Genomic DNA, 25,930 nt, shown 5'->3' on the forward strand with positions numbered 1-25,930 from the left:
ATGAACACCAGACAGACCATGCAATCTTAGCATCATCCTAAAACATGAAAAATAAATAATTATAATGTGACTAACCTCATGTGGTTCCCAAAATATTTGAAGGCTGAATAACAAATAATAATGTGCTAATTGACTTCCTGCAAAACGTCTTCCAAATTTAGCTTCTTTTTTTGTGTTGAGTAGACTGCACGTATTTTTCTAGAATAGGCCTACATTGTTTTTCCCACACCTCTTTTTTTTTTTTTTTTTTTTTTTTTAAATCTCGTGCGAGCCACATAAGATAGCCTTATTAATGATATCAAATTGTGCAGGTCGAAGGCCTCGGTCTCCGTATATCGAGCTGAACAGAATCTGAACATTTAAGTGCGTATGTGTATGAGGACCGCTACTGCAATGTTCCTGGAATACTAAACGCAGTTTACGGTTTGGCTTCTCAAAGGCATTGCAGCTTTGCTCTACAGACGTGTCTGATAGCGGCTCTCTGAGGAACACTTGTTGTTGGAGATCCCTCAGCTGCGGGCTCCACTCACACTGGAAGTAATTCACTACGAAACAGAATAAAACAGGAGAGCCGACACACGTCTAAAAGATGTGAGACTTGAAGCACATATGAACATAACAAGGAAGAAGTGACAGAGGAAGCATTTCGAGACAATGCCAGACGACGAGACGTTTTATTTTAGGTAATAAAAAAAAACATGAATAGTAGGCCTAGCCTACAGCTAAAGTACTACACTGACTTATATATTAGGCAACTGCATAATGATGAGTTGATGTATACGCAAAATAGTAGATGACAAATCTTTAATTTACTCTTCTGTTGAACTAAACAAATTATGAATAATTGACTAGGTATACTTCTACAGGAATATGGACAGGAGCTTTAAAATTTCATTAAAAAAAAAAAAAATCTTAAAAACAAACAATGCAACCATGAAAATATAAATCTTTTGAAGCTATGCAATGCCTTTGTGTGAGAAACTGGCCAAATTTGAACTTATTATTTATTGATAATCTTTCTCTCCAGTGAGCTATATGCATTTGATGAGAACTACCAAGATCAAATCACAGAGTCGGTGCTATTCAGAACCAAATCGGTAAGAAATGTGATCAAATTCAGACCGGTTTTGCAAACCAGATCAACACTGAAAAGATTAAACTCAAAAGAATGATTCATTCACAAATTTGGCATCACCATTTGTCTCATGAACAGATGTTCATAAATAGGCTTAAAGTCACGATGAAACAAAAGTAGCAACATTTTCTGTATTTTGATAAAGATCTGAGTGTGACAGATTGTTAAAAAGTAGAGCAGATCTTGGTTCTTTGCATTGGTTGTCGATTAGATGTCCAGAAATGGAGAAAGGTGAGCGTGAGCTTACAGGGGCGGAGTTTAAGTGGATTAAATTATTGGAGAAGTGTTGTTTTCCCTGGAAAGTCCTGTTATATTTTGATTACACATTACACAGATTAAGTCCAATTTAAAGCTCCTGTCTCCATTCATAGTAACATTTCTCCTATTTGTGTTCCACAGAAGTAAATCACACAGGTTTGGAATGACAAAGGGGTAATTACATTTTTGGGTGCACTGTCCCTTTAACAAAAAAGCAGGAGGAAAGCAGGAACAGCAGCATATTGGGTTTTAATCCCAAACTCAACTTCTCATTTCCCCATCCTAATCAGTATTACCTCCATGCATCCCATGCCCTTTCTCCAGATCCTTGTTTATTTGTGAACAATGCACTCCCAGGTACAAGAATGCATTTTTAGCAGTAATTAAGTCTTAATAGCTTTTAGCGAATGCTCTGTCCCCTTTTTCACCCAGACAGATGACACAGACAGACCCAGCTCCCTTTGCCCCAGTTGGACTAGTTGCATAATAATTGGATGTTCACACAGTAGGAGGGAATGCTAAATGTCATCCGCCGTGCTAAAATAAAGCTGGAAGAAGAGGAAAACGCTGTTCTTGTGAAAATATCCTTTTCATTTCTTGAGGGGCAGTAGCGATTAGGGATTGGGAAGAAATGAATATTTTAGATAAGAATAACAAGATTAAATTCTCTTTGAGGACTGTCTTCAGAGCCCGCTACAATGGGCAAAGTAACCGAACCAACAAAGGGAATGATAAATAGGTATGGCAATGTAGAGATGAACCATGGGTGCTCACACAACTTTTGGACCCCTACTGTAGGACAAATCCACTTGGATAGAAGAGCTTCAGTTCATTGCGCAAAGCATTGTGAGCTTCCGCTAATAACTGAACTGCTTAAAACAGCTGCATTCCTCAATATCATCAGGTCTTACACCACTGAGTGCAACAGCGTACACCCTCTTTTTCAGCAGCCTTGGTTCCGTAAGTATTTTTCCCATAGGGATTTTAAAATTTAAAGCCATGAGCCGAGCCGAGCCAAGCTAAACCAGCTATTAGGTGAATCACATTACAAGCAAAAAATGGCTAAATATTTTGTGGTCTTTTAATGGTCTTAACCATTTTAAATCACAAACCCTGGTCAGGGAATTAGCAAGAGTTGCACAAATACTGTAATGTAGCACGGAATAGCCTTCCCCTGTTTTCTTCAAATGTTTAAACTGTGTGGGTAAACTTGCAGAGAGTTTTTTACAGGAAGAAGTGTCAATGTCGTTCCACTAATGGCTTCAAACAGTTCATGAGTAGTTGGAGTTTAATGTGACACCAAATGGGTTCAAATATGGACTCTGACCAGGCCAAAACATGAGCCTGATGGACTTGTTCTAAATTTAGCTCATTTCCTGACCAATAATGTGTGGTTAAGACAATGAAAAGTTTTTGTTTTGCCCAGGATTATGTGTGTGTGCGTGTGCTGTACATATAAATATATAGTATTATACATGTCCTATGAGTGGGCGGTCTCAGAGAGCTTTTTTTCGACCTTGATTCTCTGGTTGGTGGATATTTCTTTGCACAGTCATGAGTAATGTAGTTTTTCATAAGGAATTCTACTGTTGTTTAAAAAATAAGTGCAAATAATTGATAGCCCTGAGCATCAGAGCTCACAGTAGGTCTGTTTTTAAAGATTAATAAATTACATTAGAGTTAAAAATACATTCCTCTATGGAGAAAATGAATGAACCCAATGAATCTTCTACCCAATTGCACTCTACAAGGACATGTTCTGCTCCAAAATTTATTTTGTGTAACATTCTTTAAAATATCTATTTTTGTGTGTGTTGGAACCGCATGAGGGCGAGTAAACAATTGCAGAATTTACATTTTTTTAGCGTACTATCCCTTTAACATCATGGCAACTGCAAAAATCACATCTATCAAATCTGCCCGCCGTCAAGAGCAGCCACTGGGAGCTCAGGCAGTTTCCCCATTTTATTTAAGTCTCCCTGGAGGCTAATACTCACCGCAGACATTAGCAAAATCACAGCGTGACACCTGACGGGGGGAGTTCCTCTTTCCATTACCCCTCTGGGGAGCCGGGCATAACTGCAGTGTCGACATACTGAGGAAAGGGGGAATTTATGCAAGGGAACAAAAGATAAGAGACAACTCTAAATCATTTGATCAATACCACAAACAACTGAGAGCTGTTGTAAAAATGCTGAAGAATGACAAGGAGACAAAGAGCGACAAAAGATTTTTAACAATTTAATATATCAATATATAGATATTTATCAACAACTTGAATTTCATAGAAACGTGAGTGAGACCATTTTGGCATACAGTACAGATATTCCATGTAAGTATAATTTAGCTAACGTTAAAACACCCTCTCTATTCCCACCACCTCCAACCCACTGACACAGACACGAGAAAAGCAAACAAAACAAGACATTATTGGAAAATATACATGAACACAAACAAGGCACCAATAAATTAAACTAACCCTCTCTTTCACCACTGAGTGTAACCTATTAAATAGAATTACAATTTAATTTATCTATTAAATAAATGTACAAACACAAATTAAACACTATGTCTGCAATGTTTACGGTTAAAAAGCAAAAAAAAAAATGTTTTTACCAGTAGTAACAGAAAAAAAAAAAAAACACTTTGGCAGATTATTAAGTTTTAGTTACAATCAAGTAGTAAAGAAATCCAGTGCTCTTGAGTACAAATAAATCCATGTATGGTCTACACTCTTTTTCGTCCAGGAGACTAATATACACATCTTCTTTTTACAAGAAATGTTTAAAACCTTATCAAAAGTTTCGCTGTATGAAAACATATTTACAAATCATGATTCAGACTCATTTGACTGTAACGGTCATCCTTCCCCCATCCTATGTAATCATTTACACAGTGCAGAAGGCTTCTTGAAAAAGTTTGTGCAACAAACAGCGTACAAAATGTCTCCAAACAACTAGGGAATGACCGGGACACACGTTTCCTCAAATGACAGTAATGACATGCCCTCCTTCCCCCTCCCCTGAAATTTAACACCTACAAACCATACAAAAAATGAACAGTTCTTCAAGTAATATACATCATGTCAACATGATCTCATAGGGGGTCACAAAGAGAACAGACGGGAATGTTACCATGGGTGTGGAGGACCCGATTCATCCATTTAGAGTCAGCGGATCAGCTCTACAAGTCCACCAAACTAAGGAGCACTGTTCCAGGAGAGGTTCCAGCGTATCGTCCATTGGAAAAGAATGGTAGCCCTTTCGAAAGCAATGTCCTACTTGTTGGGCTGATGGGGATGACAGGTAGAGAGTGATGAAGAGGAGTTACAGACATCACGAATGTTAGTCACAGTGGAAGTGGGGTGAAGGAGCAGCGTGGCGAGTCCCTGCAGTGCTATAGGAAGGCAGGACTCGCCGTTACATATGCATAGAGTAAGAATGATGGACAACGGTCACAAAGTACTGCTTGTTATCTACAAAGAGGCAGAAAATCCAAAGGGTCTAAAAGCCTGTTCTAGAACCTTCTGTGATCACACCATGCATGTATTTTTCAAAAATGTGTCCCACACATTCTAAATTACATTACGCTAAGAGATCAGTTGGTAGAAACCTTGAAAGCTAGAGAGCTCAAATGTAACAAAGTTTCTCATAAAAAGGTTTTTTTTTTTTCAGCTAACTCTAGAGCAGCACCTGATAACAACAATGACGTTGGGGTCAGGAAAAAGAAACGTGCATGATTCCCCTTCAGAAAATAAACAACGATTAAAACAGCCTAAGCTTATTTGCTAGTCTTAACCGTTCTTCCATTCTGGCTATGCTGGTTTTCAGTTTGTTTAGCTGGCCAACAAGCAAGTCTCCCAGCCTGACCAGCTGACATGTGCTCAAAACCCTTCTAAAACCAGTTTAGGCTGTTTTTCCTGGTCTATGTTGGTCTCCCTGGTCGAAAAGCTCGTCTTCCAGTCTAAACCAGGTGGTAAGTGCATCTAAAAAATGCCTCTAAAACCAGCAAACCAGAGCTAATAAGACAAGCAAACTTGATTAAGCTGTTTTTCAGCAGATTGCATCTGAAGAGACCAAACTGATAATGATCAAACAATAATTTATGACATGACATTTATGAAAAAGCACATGAAGCAGTTGGTTTACCCTGTATTGCTAGTCTGAGATTTTTGAATCAAAAACTAAAGTTCCACATTTTCAGAACAGTAATCAAAAATGTTATCGCTTCAATAAAAAAAAAAAAAAAAATCTATAAATCTATTTATTAGTTTTACCGTACCTTTCCATACTGTAAACACAGTTTGATATGAGGAATGATTGATAATCAAATAAACTATAATATTGATATCAGGCCTGTTATCTCCAAATCATGTCTTCTAAAGCCCATCTGGCAGTCCACCGTATTCAGAGAACGAACAAGAAACTGCAGTTCTTTAATCCTCACAGACAAAAGCCTGAGCAACAAAACTCCCACACTGTCTCTATTCCTAATGGAAAACAGTGATTTAATGGAGGATTCTTTGAAATGTGGAGTGATGTTTTACAAGCGCTGCACATAAGATGCCTCATCACAGCAGAGAGGAGCAAAGGTGGCAGGAACAAAGAAGCACTCCAGATGCGAGACCACCCACATGTGGGCCAGAACCAAACATAAGCGTCTTAGGGACCCAGCAGTGCCTTCTGGAAGTCTCCAATTAAGGGCAACTCACATGACTAGTTCTTTAAAACTATCGGATCTAACGTCACACAGACACGTACTGTCATGTGCCAAGTTTTAATCCCTGCAGAAAAATCCAGCCAAAGGTTTTTAGCTGGTTTAAATTGGTGTAGATGACGCTCAGATGGTCTTGATGCTTTCTCTAAAACAGTGGTTCACAACCAGGGGACAGGAGGCCCACAATGGGGCAAACTTCCAGCGAGTCTTAAATTGACTCAAATTAATAAGTTCTTAATTAAAATACAAAAAAATCGCTAAAAATAAAATAAAAACAATAAACTGACATATTTTTTTCAGTCTAGATTAGAGGGCCTTCGGACGAAGAGGGCCTTGGTGTGAAAAAGGTTAATAACCACTGCTTTAAATCCTTCAATCCCCTTTAAACAATTGAAATCGACTAGCCTAACTAGAACCAGAAAAAAAACACTGTGGCTGGTTTGATGGTTTTTATCAACAGGCATATCCAGGTGGATCAAAACCTGTTCTTTTTAAACATCTGTCCAATCAGTCAGTGTCCCTCTGACAGTGATACAGAAATAACCAAGTGCTCATTCATCACATGGAGAGAGTTTGTACAGGAAGCCTATATTCAGGCACTCCTCATTTCCTGTGCCATGCGCTGAACAGATGACTGTTCGTCGGAGCAAAGCTTTGATCTACGACTCTGATCTATCACACCATTAAGCCACCCAATATGGCAGGCGGCGTCTTGTTGTCAGCATACTAAATGCTAAAGAGTTTTACCCCAGGCATGACGAATGTAGGGGCGGAAAAGACACGTTTGTGTTTGGGAGAGAGAGTGCGTGCGCGCGTGTTTTTGCATGTCTGAGAGGGAGAGATCTAGACTGTAGATATGAACAAACAGCATTTCAGCCATTATCAAACCCTGGCTACCGTATCTATTAGTGTGTTTGTGATAACAAACCACACAGATTGTAGTGATAACTGGTCATATTTTAGAAAAACTGATGACCTGAGCTGAAGTTTTGGAGATATAAATGTTTAGCTGGTCTTAGAAACTTGAGAAAAATGGAAGACCCAGTGCTGGTGAAATAAATAAATAAGGAAATATATTGCCTCTCAAAGTAGGGAGGTGAAACCCTTCATTTCCAGATAGTGGCTGCAGATCTTTCAGAAGGGTCCAGTCTGAATTTGAGTGACCATGGAAGACATGAAGGAACAGTAGTCATGGCATTGGAAGTATTAGGAGGACAGGAAATTACAGACTTATTTACTTGTGGTATATTCTTTGTTTGCGAGATCAGGTGAATGCATAACAGCTGCATAGCAGAATTTGTGCGTTTAATGTCTGCAAATATGAATTTTCCTCATCCCATGTCCATTTTATTTCATATTTTACTTCTATGTATCTCCCATGCTGACATGGTGGATTGCCCACAATTCTCTCCAACAGGTTTTGCCCTGTGACAGCCACAGTTCAGCTCAAACCAGCTTAACCTGTAATAAAACTATTTCTAATTTTAAAAACTCTACAGCACGAGTGCAGCGGGAGAGCCAAAGAGTGTTAGCGACTACTGACATGATGAGCTATGAGGTTAGTCATCATTAAACAGCACTGCCTACTACTACTGACAAAGAGCAGGAATGATGCTAGTAGTTTAATTGTAGAACTAGTGATTATTGCCCGACTGAGTGTTTATGGGCTGAAAAAGACACTACGAGAAGACAAACCCAGTTTGTAGCTCTCGGCTGTGGAGAGCAAGTGCTTTTGTGTCCTTTTGGCTCTCTGCGCCTTGCTGCGTCGTCTCGTGCGATCTCCTCGATGGAAGGAGAGATGGAGGACTAAAGGACGCATGGATTCGGGGATGGAGAAGGAGAGAGCAAGAGCGAGAATCGCCCTCAGGGGAATCCGTCATCATCAGGACCGAGCGCCACGCGCTGCGGAGAGCAGATAAAAAAACAGTTACACGTGTTGAGAGAAAGAGCGAGAGAAATAAATACATAGAAAGCCCATGGAGAAGGAGACACATCCGATATGCAGATCCCCCTACACACACTGTGACGAGTGCGGCGTGTGGGGCGCTGGAGAGAATCCTGTTATGCCACTGGGGCGGCTCGCACTGTTGCTGCCACACGACTGATGTCTTTATCTCTGCTTGTGCTTGACATGTCGACTGTAGCACAGGAAGCGCAAAACACACTGTTATAATCCCTCCATCTGACTAACTCTTTACTATTAAAGCCCAGGCCACGTGAATATATGAATAAATCATTTCATTACCCAAATAAATATAACACCTAAACAGCAAAACACCTAAATAAATAAATAAATAATAAAATATTAAAAGATTGTCCAGTCATTTAAGGTGCTCATTGCTCATCCCTAAAACAATTATACTAAATAAAAAAAATACAAAATAAAAAACAACTATGGGATAATGGGAGAGCACAATTTCAAAGCTTTCAAACATGGAAAGCATTTAAAGCTTTACACACACAACACGGAAAAAAACCCCAAAGACTATGGCTGCATCCAAAGTCACATACTTCCCTACTATACGGCAGGTGAAAAACAGTATGTGAAGAGTAGTATGCCTGAAATGGCAGTATTCATAAGTATCCTAGATGACCTACTACTTCCAGCGAGATTCTGAAGTGTGCATCAAAAGGCCATTATGAATGGCAGTGAAGCAAAGCAACTGACGCTGGTAGGTCATATAATAATAATAATAATAATAATAACGAGGCAAATGTAGCATGTCCAGATTAAATTCATACTACACACATTCATACTATATAGAAGGTATTTTTAACGGTCATGATGTAACTATTTATTTTATTTCAAAAAGTACCTACTTGGAGAGTATGTGATTTAGAACGCAGCCTATGGGAAACAAACAGACAACTAATTAAACTTCACATGGTAATCCGTACACAAATTAATTAAACATACATTTGGAATGAAAATGTGTGGTGAATTATGAGTATAAATATGAGTGAGAAAAGAGGCAGCATAATGCCCTCTCTTAAGGATTTTTGTCTTAGCCCCGCCCTCGTTTTTATCACTATTGCCTTCCTCCCTTTGTTCACTTTGCACTGGACAGCATAGGTGCCCCTGAGTACCAATGAGCTGCCGGGTCTGGGATACTGCCCCCCAGTGGCAGTGCTAGGTATGGCTGTCTGGCACTGCCACTCACTGGTGGGTAGACGTGGCCGATCTGCTCGCTGCGGCCGATGTGGATTTCGTCGTCGTCGTCCTCCGTGGTCTTGCGGTAAACGGGGTTATCGAAGTTCATGCTCTTGGTATTCCGTCTCCTCCAGTTGCGCCACACCAGGTAACCTCCGGTACACATCAGGCCGATGACCACTGTGGCAAGGATAGGAACTGCATGCGTTTAACACACAGCCAACACATATGGCAGGGGCGTTAACACAGCCAGGGGACACAGAGCAGCGCATAATGACACACACACATATACAAGCACACACAATCTAACCTTAAGGTGCATCATGGCAGACCAGGAACAAATGATTTTATTAAAATCCTTTCTAAAACAACAAATATGGGGAGAATAAGAACAAGATGTATCAAAGCATTCCACAGATTCCTCAGATGATAGCACTAGTGCACAAAATACACTATGCTCAAAAGAGCATATTTCTATCCTGCTCATGATATATCAGCAATATGCATATTGTGTGCTTTATGTGCATTTTCTGTATGCATGGAAGACAGTATAACATTTAATTAAAAAATACTAAATAAATGTATGTATTAGGTTTTGGGTAAAATCAGGCTTTTTTCTTTCTTTTTTTTTTTACAAATTCTCAGTGAATAAATGTTGGTGTGCTTCATCTCAGAAAGAATTTGAATCTGAATGTGTTTATTTTCTGTTGGGTTTGCAGTTCAAACTCAAGTTCAATTAAATTGAGTTTGGGAGAATCTGGATTTTTATTTTCGATAATAACTGAATTAAACATGCAATGCAATGAGGATATGTGTCAACAATTAAGTATGCGTACTGTTTCACATACAATAAAAAAAGATAGTAAGCCATATGTGGTAGCAATAAGGTGACAAAATAAATTTATAATGTTACAAAAGCTTTCTATTTCAAGTAAATGTTATTTTGAACTTTCTGTTCTTCACAGAATCCTTAAAAAAAAAACAAATTATTAAGCAGCACAGATGTTTTTAAAACAGATAATAATAAGAAATGTTATTTTGTGCTGCAAAGCTGCATATTATACTGATTTCTGAAAGATCATGTGACACTGAAGAGAGTAATGGCTTCTAAAAATCCAGCTATGCCATCACAGAAATAAATTACAATTTAAAATATATTATAATAGACTGTTGTTTTGTATTATTATATTAAATATTACTGTTATTTTTTTTGACCAAACAAATGTATTGGTCAGCATAAGCGACTTCTCTCAAAAACACTGAAAAATCGAATAGACCCCAAACTTTTGAATGGTAGTATGCATAATTTAAGAAAAGTCTCATCATATCACTATCAAAAGAACTACTTAAAAAGCTACTTTAAAAATAGCAGATATGTATATTTGAACTAGGGCTGCCAAAGACATACCTTTCCCATTCTCTCTCTCTCTCTCTCTCTCTCACACACACACAGGCTTAGTGGAATATGTGAAGGGGGTGCTCACATGCTGCTCATTAAGAAAGCAGGGGTCTAAGGGGACCAGGAGAAATCGAATTGGACTGTGTGTATGCACACACACGCCTACATGCGAATGGTTGGGGGGAGAGCATTGCTATTCAGGGTGAATTGATAACCATGTGTGGCTGGCAAACCCCTTCCCTAATTTAAAAGATCAGCCGTGGCTGCTCTGGTCCCCTGGAAGTTCACCCTAATTGCTCTTTTGTCTGAGGGGGCCGCAGAGACCTCCTCATGATGTGTTTTCCTCCATCACTCAGGTTCTATTGTCTGGCTATAAACACTTGGATTGGATTCTGTCTATGAATTACATTAATTTTTTTCAAACTACAATAAAAGAAAGCATTTACAAAAAAGTTACAATTTTAAGATAAGAGGGGTGGACAAAGAGTGATCATAATTACATCATTTTTTTTTTTTTAGAGGAAAGGTATTTCACTTAGTGTCTTTCATTTGAATATAAGTACAGACAAGGTCATTTCAATCCCACTAAGCCACTCAACAGACACAGCTCAGACATTCAATGAAGCCCATCAGGTCCTTTTGACAGAGACTTTGAGATATATACATTTACATATACAGTACTTTATATACACATATACTGTTTAGTTCAATCAAACAGTCAAAAGGATGATGTACAGAGAGGAAAATAAGTATTTGAACACCCTGCTATTTTGCAAGTTCTCCCACTTGGAAATCATGGAGGGGTCTGAAATTGTCATCGTAGGTGCATGTCCACTGTGAAAAAAAAATCCAGAAATCACAATATATGATTTTTTAACTATTTATTTGTATGATACAGCTGCAAATAAGTATTTGAACACCTGTCAATCAGCTAGAATTCTGACCCTCAAAGACCTGTTAGTCTGCCTTTAAAATGTCCACCTCCACTCCATTTATTATCCTAAATTAGATGCACCTGTTTGAGGTCATTAGCTGCATAAAGACACCTGTCCACCCCATACAATCAGTAAGAATCCAACTACTAACATGGCCAAGACCAAAGAGCTGTCCAAAGACACTAGAGACAAAATTGTACACCTCCACAAGGCTGGAAAGGGCTACGGGGAAATTGCCAAGCAGCTTGGTGAAAAAATGTCCACTGTTGGAGCAATCATTAGAAAATGGAAGAAGCTAAACATGACTGTCAATCTCCCTCGGACTGGGGCTCCATGCAAGATCTCACCTCGTGGGGTCTCAATGATCCTAAGAAAGGTGAGAAATCAGCCCAGAACTACACGGGAGGAGCTGGTCAATGACCTGAAAAGAGCTGGGACCACCGTTTCCAAGGTTACTGTTGGTAATACACTAAGACGTCATGGTTTGAAATCATGCATGGCACGGAAGGTTCCCCTGCTTAAACCAGCACATGTCAAGGCCCGTCTTAAGTTTGCCAATGACCATTTGGATGATCCAGAGGAGTCATGGGAGAAAGTCATGTGGTCAGATGAGACCAAAATAGAACTTTTTGGTCATAATTCCACTAAACGTGTTTGGAGGAAGAAGAATGATGAGTACCATCCCAAGAACACCATCCCTACTGTGAAGCATCGGGGTGGTAGCATCATGCTTTAGGGGTGTTTTTCTGCACATGGGACAGGGCGACTGCACTGTATTAAGGAAAGGATGACCGGGGCCATGTATTGCGAGATATTGGGGAACAACCTCCTTCCCTCAGTTAGAGCATTGAAGATGGGTCAAGGCTGGGTCTTCCAACATGACAATGACCCGAAGCACACAGCCAGGATAACCAAGGAGTGGCTCTGTAAGAAGCATATCAAGGTTCTGGCGTGGCCTAGCCAGTCTCCAGACCTAAACCCAATAGAGAATCTTTGGAGGGAGCTCAAACTCCGTGTTTCTCAGTGACAGCCCAGAAACCTGACTGATCTAGAGAAGATCTGTGTGGAGGAGTGGGCCAAAATCCCTCCTGCAGTGTGTGCAAACCTGGTGAAAAACTACAGGAAACGTTTGACCTCTGTAATTGCAAACAAAGGCTACTGTACCAAATATTAACATTGATTTTCTCAGGTGTTCAAATACTTATTTGCAGCTGTATCATACAAATAAATAGTTAAAAAATCATATATTGTGATTTCTGGATTTTTTTTTTTTAGATTATGTCTCTCACAGTGGACATGCACCTACGATGACAATTTCAGACCCCTCCATGATTTCTAAGTGGGAGAACTTGCAAAATAGCAGGGTGTTCAAATACTTATTTTCCTCACTGTATATAAACTAACTGAGAGAATGATCACAAAATCAAAATGCATGAGTGACACTAATATATAATGGCAAAAATAACCATTTATAAAGCACTAATTTCATAAAGAGCACCATTTTTTTAAACACGTTGTAAAATACGGTCATTTATGAAATAAACCCTTTAATTTTAAATACAATTTAAGCTAAATCGACAGAATTTGTGGATGGAGTAATGTACAGTAAAGCTCTTACAAAAAGTCTATGGGGTGAATAAGTACGGCACCGTGATAAGAGTTTGAGATATGGAGCTGTCACAGTATTGCTGAAATATAACCACATTCAGACTAGTGTGAAAGATTTATCAGCTTCACTTGTGCAAAATTTGATACGCATGTGACAATTATCTATACAGCAAAAATGTGTCATCATCAACTCAAAAGGACAATTTAGACTTTATAGTTCAAAATTCAAATAATATATTAACATTATGAAAGCAATGTTTAAAAAGTTTAATTGAATTTTCTTGCATAAAATGGACCTCATTACTAAAAAAAAAAATATTTGGGGAAAATGATATTTAGGAAGATCCTTTATAGGCAAGTTGAAAGAAAGGTTTATTCATATAATATTTATAATGACACTGAGTGACTAATACAGGACATTTTTTTTATTGCTTCAAAAAATTACAAATGTTAAAAAAACAAAGACAAAAGCCAATGCCACAGACTTCTCAATAACTGTCATCAACTGTCGCACAATGTTGTTTCGAGGCAACAAGCAACTTCATTAAATTCTTTCAATAAAAAACTATTCAAATTCATACAAATAATTAATATCTAAATGCCTAAACTTGCTAAGATGCGTGTCCTTCACATGGTTTACCATGCCAGAATAAGAATTGACCACGTGTTGTAAGTAATGTGACCGTGAAAAAGCTTTTACTAGTTTATTCCAAGTAATCTCTTAGATAGATATTTATTATTAAGATAAGAGTTTTGTTTTATGAACTATGTGCTTGTAAAGTGAAGAAAATTGTGTTGCCACACTGATGTAACATCATGTAACTGTTTTAAGAGCTATACTGTACACACATTTTTCTTTGTTTAATAATTAGCGTAATTAGCATGTTGTCAATAGCACTTAACCTGGAATTTTAAGATAAATGGAGCAGCAGCAAGTTTATAAATGGCTAGTTAAGACCACCATAAGTGTCTCCAAAGCAGGTAGTGCACATAAAGCTGAAGGCAAAAGCTGTGTATCTACAGGGTGAACAAGGCTGAATTCAAAATGCAGTATAAAATGCTTGGTTAACTTTAAAACTCACCTATTGGAATGACAATACCCAGAACCGCAACAGTTATATTGCTACCAAGGAGGAAGTGATCATTTCCACTGCCAGCTGTAATAGAGATAGAAAGAAGAGAGAAAGAGAAAAATGGGCAACAATAGAGAAACACTTTATTAACTTTCCATTTAATCACAAGATCATAACAGATCGTGTCATCTGCAATGTCTGCATTGTATTGTCCACAATTATTGAGACTTGAGTAAATGATGACCGAATTTTCTATTCCTTTATAGCATCAAAATAAATCAGGTACAGTATTTTGTCACCACCATTTTCATTTAGATGAATCTTCTGCAGTTTGTATAATAAAGTGACCATTTACCTTGATATCTTGCTCAAGGCCATATATTGCTATTCATATACCACTTTGCTTTACGCTGTTGCTTGCCCTCTTAAGGTTTCCACCGAATAAATCCCACCTCAATCTCACTATTAGCACAAGCCCCTCCATTAGCTACAGCAATTAATAGTGTCTGATAATGGAGTCTGAGCTGAGAGATTAAGAGGACTAGATGGTACATCACTGGCATACAGATAGAGACAACATAGCCTGAGGGGTAAAAAAAAAAAAAAAAAAAAAGGCTTGGAAAATCGGTACGAAACAAAAGAAATGCAGTATAGACAGTAATGATTGCAAATAAAGGGAAAGGCAATGAAGAAAACATATTGTCAGAAATGGACTCCTCTTAATGCTACAGTGAGCATGTTATTTATGGGATACCGCTGACATGTGGGTTTCTATGGCAACACTTCATTTGAATAATCTGCTTCTGTTTCCATATAATGTATAGTTCCTGTTTAAAGGACAAGTTCGGTATTTTACACTTAAAGCCCTGTTTACAGATCGTTTCTGATGAAATAGAATGGTTGAGATAAAAATGTGGACACATGCTGCTGTCCCGAGAATTTTAGGTTTATTTCGCTTCTCCCCCCCACCTACAGAATGGCAGCCTATGGGCACTGGAACAATCCTTCCTAAAACGCATTAAACTTTCGATTACAAAGACGTGAAACTCACCGAGTGGTCAGGGGTGTTCACTGATATGCTCACACAAAAATCGCTGCAAAAGATGCTTTCCAACAGGTTTTATCGTAGTTTTTGTCCAACTCCATTGACTTGAATTGGATGGGCTGTGTGCAGTACGGTATTACTTCTTCTGCTTCTTCTGTGTATTCAGTTAAATGCCAGTGGTTTGCTTGCAATTGGCAAAGGTGCATTATCGCCACCAACTGGGCTGGAGTGTTTATTATTCAAGCTCTCAACGGAAGAATCTACGGGTGTGAGACGTTTGGAAAAATAGGTCCACAGTTTTACAACGAATGGTAAAACACCTGTTGGAAAGCATCTTTTGCAGCGATTTTTGTGTGAGCATATCAGTGGACACCCCTGACCACTCGGTGAGTTTCATGTCTTTGTAAACGAAAGTTTCATGCGTTTTATGAAGGATTGTTCCAGTGCCCATAGGCTGCCATTCTGTAGGTGGGGGGGAAAGCGAAATAAACCTAAAATTCTCGGGACAGCAGCATGTGACCAAATTTTAATCTTAACCGTTCTATTTCATCAGAAACGATCTGTAAACAGGGCTTTAAGTGTAAAATACCGAACTTGTCCTTTAAGTGGATTGTTTTTTGTTTCACTTAAAAGAGCATTGAAATTCCCTTCATGATAAACAATTTATCAAATCAAACAAAAGCATTAATCAGAGCCATGTGTCTGAAAAGATGAGGCAGTGTCTCCAAACCCACAGACAAGCTCATTAATGTGGAAATGATTTTAGTATAAGCAATTCACCTGTAACAGGTGATACTGACAAAATCCATTATGAGCAGTGAAAACACACTTCGTACATTTACAACCCATGATTTGATGATCATTTTTTTGCAATGTGTGATATATTTCACAAAATACTACAGGTACATTCAGCTGGTGTGTTTGCCACTTAAATTGCTGTTTGCAGCTACATTCACAAGGACTGCAAGATTTTTAAAATGTTTTTAAAGTCTTAAGCTCACCAAAGCTGCATTAATTTGATAAAAAATACAATAAAAACATTCTGAAATAATTTTACAATAAAAAAAAAAAAAAAAAGTTTTCTATTTGAATATATCTGAAAATGTAATATATTTATATGATGGCAATGCTCAATTTTTTATCAATGTTGAAGATGGTTGTTCTGCGTAATATTTTTGTGACAAGGTATTTACTGTCACTTTTGATCATTTTAATGCATCCTTGCTGAATAAAAGTATTTCTTCCAAAAAAAAACAAAAAAAAAACACTCCCCAAACTTTTAAACAATAGTGTTTTTGTTGTTGTTGTCCTATTTGGAGAATTCTCTCTGAATCTATAGACCAGTCTTTGTTTTTATTAGCAAGCAGCCATAAAAGGCAGAAAATGTGCAGGCATAATTCATCACTACCTCAGTGCAGCAATTTACAGGTTTCATCTAATGGAGAGTTTCACCACTTCTGCCGTGTAATATGCTGGTGGTCATAAAATATGCAAGAACCAAATTTATGGTTAGCATCAAGAATGGCTGCTTCTGCGCTTTGATTGTGAGCTGGGGGTAAAAGGTGACTAAAATGGTTGTTTTTATATCTTTCTTGACAAAGGCTTGACAGACAACAAACTTGTGAAGGATTTCATGGATGTAGATCCTATTACTGAAGTCACTAATGCCCTTTTCCTGCTGCGTCCAGGTGGCCGTGTACCTGAGCGTCCCCACACATCGCCCAGTGGCTGTGGGGGGTGAGAGAGAAACACTGACTGTGGAGAGGAACAAGGCTGAGGGCAATGTTCATCAGTCAGGGCTGGCTGCTCTAATTCAGCTCAGACACACACTGGGACCCTGGGTGACTACTGCTGCCTCATCTATCACTCTCAAGTGGCCCGGCGATGGTCGGCAAGCAGATTCCACCACACATTAACTTTCACAGACTCTGAGGATTACTGTATAAGTACTGTACGAGAGCATTTATATGAGCTTCATGCCTTCAGCTGAATATCAGCAGTGCTGAAGTTCAGTACAACAACACGTTCATGTGATATTGGTTTTATACAACAGTCCTATGAATATTTACATAAGGGTCAATTACATATATGCTACCACTTCAAAAGTTTGGGGTATTTCAACATTTGAAATATTTTACTCTCATTTTTGATCAGTTTATTTCTTGATAAATAAAAGTATTCATTAAAAAAAGCCCTGACCCCAAACTTTTGATGATTTCATATGATTTTGAAAAACATTTATACGATTTTTAAGAAAAGACCCTCAAGTATAAGTAACATTTTTATTATACCTCAAATTCAATAAAATGTTTTCAAAAGGTTGTAAAATATATATTTTTGAACATATAAAGTATTGTTTAATTATTAATTCACTAAATTTTTAAATCACATGACATTTTGCAACCTGGAATACCCTTTCCTTGTCTTAAAAAAGATTAAATGATCTGATATTTTGATACATATTGATCTATACACACAATCATTAGGCTTTGCCTAATGTCGCTATGATAATTTCCCATTTTATGCATAATTTGAAAAGCATGCTCATCACAGTAGAGGTGTACTCAAATCATTGTATGATTTGCACTGTAATATAATTTTGAATAAAAACTATTCAAAACAGACAAAAAGAGCATCACGTCACTGACTCATAACGCAAAACAGAAGCTCAAACTCACCTCGATGAGAGAGATTGGCATTGGCCCCTTGTATGCTGTTGCCGTGGGCAATGGTTGTAGATGTCTGCCTGTGATCTGCTGTCGTCTGAGTGGAGGTTGCCTGTTTCCATGGCGCTGTAGTGCTGGGCTGAGTGGTCACAGTTGTTGAAGTGGCCGTGGAGTGTGTGGTGGTGGAACGATGTGTTCTGGAATGAGTGGATGTGCTGGGGCTGCTGGTGGTTGTACTTGATATTGTCGTTGTAGGTGTTGTTGTAGTGATTGTACTGGTGGTTGTAAGGGCACTGGTGCTTGTAGTTGGAGCGGTGGTTGTAGGGGTCACAGAAGTAGAAGGTTCTGGTGGTGTTGTTGTAGTGGTTGTACTTACAGCAGTTGTTGTTTTGGGTTTGACTACAACAAACAAAATAGATATGATGGAAAAGTCAGATTTGTGCTTCCTAGAAACAACAGAAGTTGAAACTTCCTGTAATCTCCTCAGTCTGTCTAAATCACAACATTCAACTCAAAATCTACTCATAATCATGAATCATTAGACGTTTGTTTCTTCAAAGTGTGTACTAGTATGTGAAAACTTGACCAAGGGCTCTGCATTTTGTTACCTGTCACACAGCGGCGCATGTCCGGGCCCAGTTCCATGCTGTCGGGGCAGGCACATGTGTACTTAGGCGAGTGGTCTGTGATCTGAGGAGCTCTGAGGCACAGGTACTCACAGCCTCCATTGGGCAAACTTCCCATGTTGCATGTGTCTGGAGCTACAGAGGAAAAACTGATTTAATTCTGATGTATTAGCCTCTGGGATGGTTGCATAGTAGTACTGTATATGAGCACAGACATTAAAATATTAGCATGAGACTATTAAGATGCATTCACATTGACCAAAACACTGGAAGTGAAAGTTGTACCACATGAGGTTTGGAAATAAATAGTTGAGGGTTCAGTGTATTTATTCAGCTTAATTTACCACAAAATTGGTTTCTATGCAGTTGTTCATGGGTATAAATTGGATATGGATATTAATCACTTCATTCATGTGTTTTGAGTATGACAAATTGCATAAATTTAAATATACACTATCGTTCAAAAGTTTGGAGTCAGTAAGATTTGTATTACTTTATTATATTCATCAAGGATGCATTAAATTGATCAAACGTGACAGTAAAGACATTTGTAATGTTACAAAAGTGTTTTATTTTAAATAAATGAGGTTCTTTTAAACTTCTATAATCATCAAAGGATCCTGAAAAACAAAAATATTTTGACAGCACAACAGTTGTTAACATTGAAATTAAGAAGAAATGTCACCAAATCAAATCAGCATGTTAGAATTGCTGATTGTTCATGTCATGTCGAAATTACTGTAATTATGAGAGGACAACATAATGCCAATATGACTCTGCAGCAGTCACGTGTTACAAGTCGAAGCTCTTGGAAAAATCCCAGTTTACAAGTTGTAATTACGAGTTTTATGATGATGTATGTGGTTTTTACAAGTCGTAATCACATAATTACGGCAATTATGACATGGCGTGTACACACCTAATGATTTCTGAAGGATCATGTGACATTGAAGGCTGCTGAAAATTCAGCTTTGCCATCACAGGAATAAATTACATTTTAGAATATATTACAATAGAAAACAGTTATTTAAAATTGTAATCATATTTCACAATATTACTTTTTAAAAAATCAAATAAATGCAGCCTTGATGGGCATAAGAGACTAAAAAAAACAAAACAAAAAAACGTACGGACAGCAAACTTTTGAATGGTATGCGTGTATACATTCAAGTACGGTAATCTATTTTCATTTTAGATTTCATCTTAATACTAATATTTTATCTACTTTTTATTTTATTTACATTGATATAATGAACAATGTGTAGGGGACCTATGAAGTGAACAGCTTTAGATATTTGAGGCAATGTAGAGACTGTTGACAAAGCAACAAAGTTAAGAAGAGCTTAATTTAACGCAAATAAACACCACAATTAATATACAATAGTAGAGATTTATATGAAAAAGCAACATTAACAACAGTCAATAATCATGCATTTCTACTGTAATGTGTATAGAAGCCTACAGTGTATGCAAACATGGACAAATCATGAATTAGTTGGCTTAAGAAAGTCATATTTGCACTTAAACGCCAGTAAAAAAAGAGATATGCATGTATGTGTCTGTGGGTTGATAAAAGGATAGATTTAATACAAATACATTAAAATAACAGAAATTGATTTTCTTTTGATGTTGTCTTCATTTGAACAAATACAGCAATGCATGGAAATCCATATGAAAGTTTGTTTAGCTCTACAAACACAACTCAGAAAGCTTTTTTATTCAATAATGTTTAATGCCTATCTCTAAAGAAACATGTTCATAAAATCAAGTTTTGCAGGCATGCATAGCTGATTAATATTTCACACAGAGGCACTTGAGTTAAAAAAGCAGTTGGATTCCATTCTCATCATTTCTCGTTCAGCATAAGTGTGTTTTCCTGCTTTCGTTTGCATTTTCAGAGCAACACATTTAATTCCTTGATTTAGATTTAAATAGCACTTCTCATTTATTAATGTAAGGAGTCTGTAAATTGGCTCTTCTGCTGGCACGTGATAAAAGGATGAAAACAAAGAATCCAAATCTGCACACACACACATGCACGCAAACAGCCTCTTTAATTTTTTCTGCCTGTCTCTAGAATAACAATTCACCATAAATATGCTATTCAATGATAGGACCACTACTACTATGGGAAAAAAAGAGTCAGCAAAGATTTGCCTCTCATCATTATAACAATGCTAAAAAGGTGACACTGTGAAAAGAATACGGTTCAAGCATTGTTTCTATTAGCTCCTGAGAGGCATTAGCTGAATTAAGCAGGCGTTTTTGCCACTGTACCTAAAATGGCCTCTGTACATGTGAAATGAGCAGTGGCATAACTTTGTTTTAAAAAGTGGGTGAGACAGGAATGTGTGTGTGTGTGTGTGTGTGTGTTAGGACAATTCTATATCAGCTATGTAAAATAACAATTGCTGAAAAAAATAACATTACGATGTCCAGAAATCCAGAAATGTTTTAATGTGATAGTTTAGTTCTTACATCTATTGTATATAAAATATATTGTTAGTCCCGAGATTCCTCAAGTTAGTGAATAAATAGGCTTCATAGATCCGTGATTAGCATGTGTATTCCCTAATGGTCTGGTGGTAAAACTTTTGTTAAGCGTGTCAGAGGTTCAAGTTCTAATCCGCCCTCATATATTTTTTTTCTCTCCTCATTTAAATCAAAGATGTTCATCAATGATTGTATATCAAGAGCATGGACATGTTTGTGTGCATTTTGTTTTGTGATTTCACCGGAAAGAATAGGGAGTCTCAGCATTAAGCGATAGACTGACATGCTCGTCTGTGTGAAGACTGCGCACGAGCCAAAAGAGAACGTTCCAGCACTGATAACATTGGCAACCAACATTCAGCATGACTTAAAAAAAAAAACACATTCCAGCGCCAGATCGCCTCTTATTTAACACAAATGAATGTCAACTGGATATGTTTCATTAGCAGTACATCCATGCAGCGACATGTTTCAAAAAAGTGGTCTTTTGAATTATCATAGTCATATCTTAATCAGTCAAATTCTAAGGCATTTTCTGGAATCTGTTTATTTATTACTGCACAGCAAGTTAGGGTTAGGGGACTCAATGAGGAGGATTGATGAGGAGACGCGCTAGAGTATAAATATTATTGAACAAGGACGTCGATTGTAGACGAGACCCAGATACAGGTAAACTAACATCGACTGTAGACGTTTGGGGACGTCGATTGTAGATGAGACCCAGGTAGACTAAAGTCAGGTGCGAAAGAAGAAAAATCTACCACAGCATCTACCTGCATTACACTTATTTCTCACCTTTAGGCTGCTGGAGCTCGTGGAACACCACCACATCCAGCGGGTTGTTGAGATGCTGAGCCAGCATTGCCACATCATGCCCTGTCAGTCGATTCACACTGTAGATGGCCTCATCCTCCAAGTCTGTCCAGTAAACCCGGTCCTGTAGAAACATACAGAATGTGAATTCTGCACAAGCAGGAGCAATTGCAGTCCTCTAGTTCAAACATTACAGCATGGGACTAGCAATGAAGAGGTCATGGGTTCGATTCCAAGGGAATGCATGAACTGATAAAATGTATATCATGAATACAAGTTGCTTTGGATAAAAGCATGGATAAAGGAATAAATGCAAATTGTTATTTAGGAAAATAAATAATACTAAAAAAATTAAACAATTAATTTGTTGACTCCTTTCTTGTTTGTTATGCGGCAAATCGTTGGACTGCGAGACCCGGGCTGTATTTTATAACCGCGTACTCCCACCCGCAGTAATGGTAAAACCACCCGATACCGTGAGATTTGCACTGGGTTCCGATTCAGCCCTCTAATACCAATACACAGGACACAAAAGACACTTGGATAGAATGAATCAAAAGCAGGTGTGTTTGGTTGGTCATGTATTTATGTATGCAATACACCAAAAAGGAGAGAAAGGGTGGAAGATGACAATGAAGATAAAGGCTCCTGTGCCTTTTCATCAGGCTAATTAAAGCTCGCAGCTCTATCTCTCCTTTGTATCTACACCTACATGAGCCGGAAAGCACGCGCTCGACTATCTGACAATACCACTTTCAACATTCTCCCCTTCTCCGTCTGCCTCCCTCCTCTAAACAGTCCTTATCAGCCACGACAGAAAAATTGCAAATGTGCATGGTGAGATGGGGCTGTTACTATGACAACCTGACATTCATCTCCTTTTCAAACAGATGCGGAAATGGATGAGGAAGTTCGGAACAGGGTGTTCTTGGGGTAACAAAAGAAAAAGAGGGGAGGACGCAAAAAAAGAAGATGGAGCGGACTGAGCATGCCCAAGAGATCGTCTGGCTCCGAGTATTAGAGGATGTTTACAGAGCTGTGCTTTTTTGGAAAGGTCAGGCTGCTGGATCCCAGTGGAGCTCCATCAGGTGCTTCTGCTGGTGGCAGCTGATCAGTAGGACTCCTTAACCTGGGACAAGACAGCATTCAAATTCTGCCGCATTGCAGCCCTCATCTAATGCATGGGCAACGAGGCCACCATATCTGATCTAGATAACTGCTTTAATCTATGACACAAAAGGCTGGCTTCTAACATCTACGTCTGAAATTTGTACTCCTTGAGTGTGGGGAGCATCTTTATTAAAACCTTTCATCATAGTATTCGCTTCATTTGGGAGGAAGCAACTATCCCTGTGGGATTGGATTTGTCTTGACATTTTCAATGCTGCCCACTAACCAATGAAATAATTTGAAAGCTGGTGTAGAGATATTGGTCTGTTTTATGAGACAGGGCAATGTAAAGGTCACACATTGTCTGAAAAGGTGACTGAAAAATGGAGTAAATTTCGTATATGCAATTTAAGGTCTGCCGTGTCGGAAGCCAATATGTGGGGTCCAGTATTGTCTTGTTTAAGTCACTAAAATAAATTAACCTTAGTTTGCTAAAACCCTCTGTCATAGTTTCCATATCACATTCTCACTTATGTTTATCTGAATTAGCATTTTTTTTAAAAACTATTATTTAAATAAATACATGCAAAATAAATACACTACCGTTTAAAAGTTTGACAACTGCTAGATTTCTTAAATGCTTTTGAAAGAAGTCTCTTATCCTCTCCAGGGCTCCATTTATTTGATCAAAAATACAGTAAAAATAGTAATTCTGTTAAACATTATTACAATTAAAAAGAACTGTTTTCTATTTTAATATATTTGAAATGTGATGGGAAAGCTGAATTTTCAACAGTCATTACTCCACATGATCGTTTAGAACGTTTAGAAATCATTCTAATACATTATTATCTACATTATTAAGCTACAGCTGTTAAGCAGCACAGCTGTTTTAACATTGGTAATAATAAGAAATATTTCTTGAGCACCAAATCAGTGTATTTATGTTTAGTCTTTTCCAGAATTCTTTGTTGAATAGAAAGTTCAGAAGAAAGACAGTGACTTTCACATTGTAACAAAAAATAATAAATAAATATATTTTTTGTAACAATGTGAAAGTCTTTACTGTCACTTTTGATCAATTTAATGTGTTCTTGCAGAATAAAAGTATTAATTTCTTTCAAAAAGCTTACGGACGGATGTTCATTATAATAAAATTAATAATATTATACAATTAAATTATTATATTAATATTATTATTTCATTAATGTTCTGTTCCTCACACAAAAATATCATATGTACCCTAGAGACGTGGAAAATAGGGCACGATTTGTAGTTAACACTTTTATGGGTGTTTCTCTGAATAATATTTTGAAGATGGAAGTCAATGGGGTCCATCATCTGTTTGGTTACCGACAAACTTCAAAATATCTTCTTTTGTGCTCCGTTGAAGAAAGAAATTTATACAGGTTTAGAACAACTTGAGGGTGAGTAAATGATGACAGAAATTTAATTTTTGGGTCAGCTATCCCTTTTCTGTCATGACAACTACGATGATGGACAGATGACCAACAGTAACGTAATCATCCCCGTCACCAAAGAGCGCTTGGATTGAATTCGTTTACAACAAAGATGACTGCCGCTGGAGAATTGAGATTTCACACTTACAAATAAGTCAGATAGAATAAATGCATATTTGGCATAGCCTACTGTCCGAGGAGAGGGCTCTGGGCTCGGTATTCGGCCCGAACCCAAAGTACTCCCCCCGTATTCCTGGCTGTGGAAGAACAAGCCAAGAGTGAGTGGAGGGATGCTGAAAACTGTCAAGGAATGTTAGGTGAGTTGACAGAGTGAATATATATATGCTTCCTCTCATGCTGATAGGGTAGACATGGTAATTGTTTGATGACAAGTTGATTGGATTGATTATTTGAACGTACTCCTTCCGAACTTTGTTTATGAAACATCATGTGTAGATTCCGCCATCGCGTCTGCTATAGAAGACATCGACAGTGCATTAATTTTAAAAGAGGAACAGAGAACCGTGAACAAGGCGTTTGTCGATCGGAAAGATGAATGAAGAACATACGTCACTTACTCCGTTGCTCTGATTGGTTGTAGGTCTATCGAATTGAGTGCAGAGGCATTTTCCTTCCTGGTTCTGTTGAAACACGCCCCATAATCACAGCCCAATGGAGCAGTATCAGACTTATATTCTGACTAGAATCTGAGTATGACGACGTCAGGCTAGCAACACCCCGAAATTTGTTTGAATGTTGAGCCGCAGCTCATTGGAGGCTGATGCAACAGCAACCAATCAGCTGTGCTATGTAGATAATGATGTGATCAGAAACCCTCCACCTTCCCCAGCTCCACATGTATATATCTGCTACTGGGGTTAGTTTGGGGTTTAATTAAGCTATCAACTACCAAAAGGAAATGTGTAGAAAATAAATGTAATTTGAGCTGGGAGGAATGAGAAATTATGTAATTAAAAATAATGAACCAAAATAATGAGCTTATTGGAAATGGCTCCTGCACCAAAGACTACACGACTGTTTCATACAGAAATATCCCTATGCTCCTTTAGTACATCTACAAGAAACCCAAAAAGTTAGGGGAAGTTATTGGCTACAGTTGTCAATTACAGTTTTGCAACTTCAACAGCCAAGTGGAGAACTTTAGGACCAGTCTCAAGGGTACTGCAGTAATGTAGCATTCATTTCTCATGTGCCTTGGACAAAAGTAAAAGGCCCCTTTTTATAGGGCTCGGCCCCAGGTTTCCATCTTACTGAGTTGGCTCATCGACTGGCCTGATGAAGGGCATTAGGCTATCTATTGCTTGGACTGGGTCCTGCCTTCAGGTACCAAAGGAGTTGCCAAAGTAAAAATTTGGTTTGCATCTTTGGCTGGTGCCAAGCACCCACAGCCATCCATCTCTTGCCAGTGCTACTGTCTCACA

At 38.1% G+C, this 25,930-nt stretch overlaps 1 protein-coding gene and 1 long non-coding RNA gene across 5 annotated transcripts in view; one reads left to right on the forward strand and one right to left on the reverse strand.

The window, feature by feature from the left end:
• The first annotated feature begins 294 nt into the window (after positions 1 to 294).
• LOC307165317 lies at positions 295 to 1,990 on the forward strand. Its single transcript, XR_013822457.1, has 3 exons — positions 295 to 683; positions 1,028 to 1,097; positions 1,826 to 1,990. It is a non-coding gene; the product is annotated as an uncharacterized lncRNA (long non-coding RNA).
• A 3,449-nt stretch (positions 1,991 to 5,439) lies between these two features.
• lrp8 (low density lipoprotein receptor-related protein 8, apolipoprotein e receptor) overlaps positions 5,440 to 25,930 on the reverse strand; it is a 160,970-nt gene continuing 140,479 nt past the window's right edge. Inside the window, exons 14-19 of one of the 4 annotated variants that reach the window (XM_079882818.1) lie at positions 21,901 to 22,042; positions 18,595 to 18,747; positions 17,999 to 18,385; positions 14,285 to 14,359; positions 9,271 to 9,458; positions 5,440 to 8,011 (exon numbers count right to left, since the gene is read on the reverse strand). In XM_079882818.1, the coding sequence (XP_079738944.1) occupies positions 7,973 to 8,011; positions 9,271 to 9,458; positions 14,285 to 14,359; positions 17,999 to 18,385; positions 18,595 to 18,747; positions 21,901 to 22,042 (984 nt within the window). In that variant the 3' untranslated portion in view covers positions 5,440 to 7,972. Of the gene's footprint in view, positions 8,012 to 8,602; positions 9,459 to 11,181; positions 11,494 to 14,284; positions 14,360 to 17,998; positions 18,386 to 18,594; positions 18,748 to 21,900; positions 22,043 to 25,930 lie in introns of those variants that run through there. The other 3 variants (XM_079882820.1, XM_079882817.1, XM_079882819.1) reach the window with 3 other exon arrangements.

The sequence above is a fragment of the Squalius cephalus genome, assembly GCF_949319135.1.
Source record: "Squalius cephalus genome assembly, chromosome: 10".
Taxonomy (NCBI): domain Eukaryota; kingdom Metazoa; phylum Chordata; class Actinopteri; order Cypriniformes; family Leuciscidae; genus Squalius; species Squalius cephalus.